The following is a 5,385-nucleotide window of genomic DNA, read 5'->3' as shown; positions in this document are numbered from 1 at the left end:
TTAAAAAGAATTGTTACACAATTTATTGTGCAAACGAAGTTCGTCGCGTGCACTACGAGCCCACAGAAGCCCCCCGCAAACCAGGGACACCTCGAGTCTTGAAGGCGCGCATGCGCTTTACAAACTTATCAGGGTTACGGTGGAACTCCTTGAAGAGTTCCCGCACGATGACTTCGTTGCGGTTCCCCTTCATCGCCGCCTTCTGATCCGCGCACCAGGCAGGGATGCTGCCTTGACACTGTCTTAACAGTTCCCGATGGAAGTCGGCCACAAGCTCATCCAAATGACGCTGGTCGTTCTGAAGAGCCTCCAGACGCCGGTTCTCGACGGGCAGATTACCGCGAAGCTCTTTGCAAAGCTTATCGAAGTCCTCAGCGCACCCGGGTTCAGCTACAAACTTCTTGAATTTGAATGGAAGTGTGTCCAAGGGCATGACCTGCAGGTCTTGCGTGGCGTCCATTATGTCTGAGCATTCGTCGAGTCTTGATTCGAGGACTCTACGCGTTTCGGCGATGTGATCCGAGACTGCTTCGATGGAGGCTCCGCGTCGCTCCTGCGTCCTTTTCACACGTTGAAGTCTCGCGTGCTGATCTGTGAGCTGCCTCAGAAGCTCCACTCTCCTGTTGTACAGTGCAGTCGCCTCCCCGACTTGTCGGCTGTACTGCGCTTCCATGACGTCGAGGCTACACGACTTGGCCATCTGTTTGGCCAGGTCGCCGAATTCTTTCAACACTTTCGTCTTTTCCTCTGCCACATTGTCGCGAGGTTTGACGTTCTGGAAAATGTCGTCAAGCCTGGAGCGCAGGTTCTCTGTCACCAGCTTTTCCAGAGTGGTTGCAATGACGGCTGGAAGCTTCTCCTGTTCTCCAGGACCAGCCAGACTTTCCGCTGAACCCGCAGGTATTGAGGTGGAAACCGTCCACGTTTTGCAGTGGAACCTTTTTTTCCCCTTACAGATGAGCTCGTTAACCAGCTCTGCGCAGCACCTGTCTTTGCTTGCATTTAAAAATTGTTGTGGATTCTCGCTGTTTACCGCTTTCAGTGCGTCGTACACTAGCAGCGAAGCGTTACACCGAGAATTAGTCGTAGCCGGCGCTTCCGGCCGTTCGTTCTTGCTTACCGCTGGTGGATCTGGAAGTGCTGTGGAGATTAGTTCTCGCTCAAGCGCGAGATACTTCCGGATATCTTCATTTTCGACAACCACATGCGATTCTTTTCCGTTGGTTGGAAAGAGGCACTCCACCGAGTGCGACACCTGGGCCACAAGGGCGTCGACGCTTGCCACGGTCCTTTCGATTGAGCTTTGGTCAGCCGCTACAGCTTCGAGGTCCTTACTCGCCCTTTCTATGGCGGTATTCCATAGCTTCGAGCGTACGTCGTCGGTTCCCATGCTCCTAAGCGCAAGACAAAACAATACGACAATATTTGCGAGATTCGAAATTCGAATGTGCCGGATCGGCTTTGGATTGGCTGTCGATGTTGCTAGCTTAAGCCCTCAAGCCAACTAAATAGCATGCTAAATAGCGTCTTACGCTTGGTCTTACGCAACGATGTGAATTCAACCAAAACTACAATATTTACCAGGCAGTACAAATAATTTACTATAACCAAAAGTTTCGTGATTAAAATATCCAACGTTGATGGAATAATAACGTCAGTGTTAAAAACCGTCTACCGATTCTATCGCTCCATATCGCTCTTGCACATTCAAGTTTCGGTATCTTGGGCAGTTCACACATTTAGTTGGGCGCACACAAAGGTTACTGTAGTTGTTATATTCTAAAGTCTAGAATATAATTAATACAATGACATTTGTGTGCGTGTTGTAGGCTTTTTGTTCCTACTCTCGGATGTTCAAGATATTGAAAGTTTAGCAGCTCACCTGTATCTTTTTAGCCCCTTCCCCTGGCAAATAGCGAGCGCTCGGCGCACGCTCACAGAGCCGATTCTTGTTTCCCTCGCGAGATGAGGGCAATCTCTCGTGTGCGGCTTGTAGATCTGGAGCCAGTGGGGCGCTCGCCGAGCGGCCCCATTTGTTATTTCTACAATAACCCTTCTACTGCGTGTATTGTATTTTTTCTCTGACGTCCGTGACTCTGAATGAATAATTTTGTGATTTTATGTTATTAAAAAATATATATATATATAACAACCTTCCCTACTGTAAATAAATAGTTGGAATTTAATTTAATTGACACAAACTAGTAGTCAAGCGGAAATGGCAGAGTGCAAGTGAAGTATCAGCACGCGGCACCTTCTAATAATCGCCTCCTGCGCGCTGCTATCATGGGCTGCGGAATGCATTCCGAGCATGCGAAGCAGCTTTTTAGGGGCGAAGCTCCTTAGGGTCTAGCCTTGTCCGTCCGGCGTCCGTGCTCACATTGATCTTACCGGTGCTCATGAGCTCACGTGCTCGTGTAAAGCACAAAAAAAAAAAAAAAAAAAAAAAAAAAAAAAAAAAAAAAAAATGTTTGCACAATCGACAGGATTTGAACCTGTGCGGGGAGACCCCAATGGATTTCTAGTCCATCGCCTTAACTCGGCCACGACTGCGGGACGAGGGGGGGGGGGGGGGGGGCTTTGAGATGTGGTAGTAACTCAAGAGCTGGGGATGTCATGGATAAACGTTGCATGTAGCTGCTCAACGTCTATACAGGAGAGGGCGCTGCGGTCAAATGCCTATCAAAGCCGATGCCTATAAAATCGCGTTAAACTTTGCATGCATTGGCTGAACGTTTATAGACGAGAGGGCGCTGTGGTCAAATGCTCAAATGCATATATAACCACGTTCCATACCACACATTCTTTCTGACATGGATGAAAACAAATGAAAGGCTCGGCATGCTGCGGCTCAGCGTCTACGCAGACAAGCAGCACCAGAGCTTCGCCCCAATCAACATTCATCACGTGGAGATGCGGTCACTTTTGTGCATATTTCGCCTGGGTGACAAATGTTGTAAAGGTGTACACGTCTTGACGGCGATAATGCTGCACGCACATGTACAAAGCGCCATTGCCGTCGTTTCGACAGGGTTCCCGCTGAACTTCGTACACAGAGTACAAGCACTTTCAGAATGAACCTTCAACCCCCCCCCCCCCCCCCCCCCCTCTTACCTTCCCCTCCTATCCCCCTTCAAAAAAAAACACACAAAAAAAACACACACACACACACAAAAGAACATTTGTTTTTAGATGCATATGGCGAGTGCCAAGTTCTGCAAACCTGCGTTTCCTTCGTACTCCTTAGTTCAAATCCCTAGATAATTTAGTTTTTGATTAAACCTGATATAGTCTCCAAAAAGTCCACTCAACATGCATATAATTTTCTCTATGGTTATTCAAACTAATTATATTACCCAAATGTACTTAAGGCTGACTACACCTGCATCTTAGAAACTACCAATCTCCCCAGGTTTCAGCTTCTCTGCAGTTTCCAGTGCTACCAGCGCGCAAAAGTTGCACACATTGGTGCTGCCGTGCATATTAGTGCGACAAGTGTGAGCAAAATTTGCCAGCACATCGAAACGAAGTATTCCTCCGTGTCAGCCGCTGCTTCAAGCATGCCGGTGCCAAGCAGTGAAGCTTAACGTGCAAGACCGCGCGCAGTGCACGACTACAATCCACCTCCAGGAGAAACAAGCAACCGAGCCCACGTGACGGATTATCATCTTTACTGCTACTATAATGAACTGATTGTGTCGGTTGTGCTGCAAACAATCGCTGAACAGACCTACAGTACGTGAAAAATATAGTTTGGCCAAAAATTGTGGAAGGAGCTTTATTTGGCAAACTGCTGCATGTCGAGATGACCACCACACATCTTTGGGCAACTTTCCTATAGTGCATTCGCCAAACTACTACAATCCCTTAACCGAAGTCAAATCTCTCCTAGACTGAAAAACCCCAAACAAACACCCTCCTCCAAAACAGTGGCCCATAGAGCTTTGATGGAAATATTTTTTTGATTAAAACGATTGCTCCAATTCTAAAATTTTAACGATAGCTCTCATTCTAAAAAATAAAGAAGTGTAAACAATTTTGGGTCATGCCTTGATGTGTGACAATCGACATGCATTTTGACGATAAAACGAAATGCTACAAGCACGTTACGTTTTCATTATTAACTGGTCAGTCCGTCGCTTCCAAATGCGCACATCCAAAATATTGAAAGCGAATAGACACAAAGAAACTCATGTCCTAGGACAAAACACGCACGACTTCATATATCTTTGGAACGGTTGGGCATAAACACTCTGTAATGGGTGGTGGCTTGCACCACCTAGCAGGAAACTGAAGCAACGAAAAAAAAATTGCATCTCCACGTGGTAAATAATGTTGATTGGGGCGAAGCTCTGGTGGTGCTTGTCTGCGTAGACGCTGAGCCGCAGCATGCCCAGCCTTTCGTTCATTTTCATCCATGTCAGAAAGAGAATGTGTGGTATAAAACGTGGTTATATACGCATTTGAGCATTTGACCGCAGCGCCCTCTCGTCTATAAACGTTGAGCCAATGCGTGCAAAGTTTAACGCGATTATATACGCATTTGACCGCAGCGCCCTCTCCTGTATAGATGTTGAGCGGCTACATGCAATGTTTCATCCATGACATCCCCAGCTCTTGAGTTACTACCACATCTCAGAGCCCCCTACTCGTCCTGCAGTCGTGGCCGACTGGTTAAGGCGATGGACAAGAAATTCATTGGGGTCTCCCCGCACAGGTTCGAATCCTGTCAACTGTGCAAACATTTTTTCTTTTTTTATCATTTTTTTTTTGCCCTACACGAGCACGTGAGCACGTGAGCTCACGATCACGAGCACCAGCACCAGCAAGATCGATGTGAGCATGGACGTGGGACGGACAAGGCTAGGTCCTAAGGAGCTTCGCCCCTAAAAGCAACTTTGGCGAACGGGCTGCCAAACTCTTTAGACCTACCTTTGCACGGCCATACTCCGTCTCACATCAACATGGACTGCGGTGGAGGCTACAAATCCGGGATCCTTGATTTTGAATGCATCTCGGCCGCACAAAGACTCGCACAGACATAGCACCTACAGGAGCTACTCAGGCTTATAACCCTTTCCACAGTTCAAGCTAAAGCTGGGTAGAGCACTAAAGTCCTTCTGTGCACAAAGTAACGCACTGACTCGTGATTACATCCAGGGGCAAAAACACTGCACTGTGACATGTGGCACGACCCCCATTTATGCGGATGCGTGCCATGCGCCCCAGGAGTAGTTACCATTGGGCTTTCATTGTTCCGAATGAGAAAATTGCTACACCGATGGGAATTATCCCAGATTGGTCCATTCATGCAATCGGCTGTTTTGCAAACTCGCCGCTCCCACCCCGTGTATCCTTACGAGTCAACGACGAGACATTGTTTCA

At 47.6% G+C, this 5,385-nt stretch overlaps 1 protein-coding gene across 1 annotated transcript; it reads right to left on the bottom strand.

Moving 5' to 3' along the window:
- On the bottom strand, positions 1 to 1,469 carry LOC121045593. The gene has a single exon (XM_040498556.1). It carries the CDS (start codon positions 1,388 to 1,390, stop codon positions 53 to 55), a length of 1,338 nt encoding a protein of 445 aa, XP_040354490.1. The 5' UTR covers positions 1,391 to 1,469; the 3' UTR covers positions 1 to 52.
- Between the last annotated feature and the right edge of the window lie 3,916 nt (positions 1,470 to 5,385).

This window comes from Ixodes scapularis, unplaced genomic scaffold (assembly GCF_016920785.2).
Source record: "Ixodes scapularis isolate PalLabHiFi unplaced genomic scaffold, ASM1692078v2 PGA_scaffold5__190_contigs__length_132052651, whole genome shotgun sequence".
NCBI lineage: Eukaryota > Metazoa > Arthropoda > Arachnida > Ixodida > Ixodidae > Ixodes > Ixodes scapularis.
Note: the sequence above shows the minus strand (reverse complement) of the source record. Positions and strands in the feature narration are given on the sequence as shown.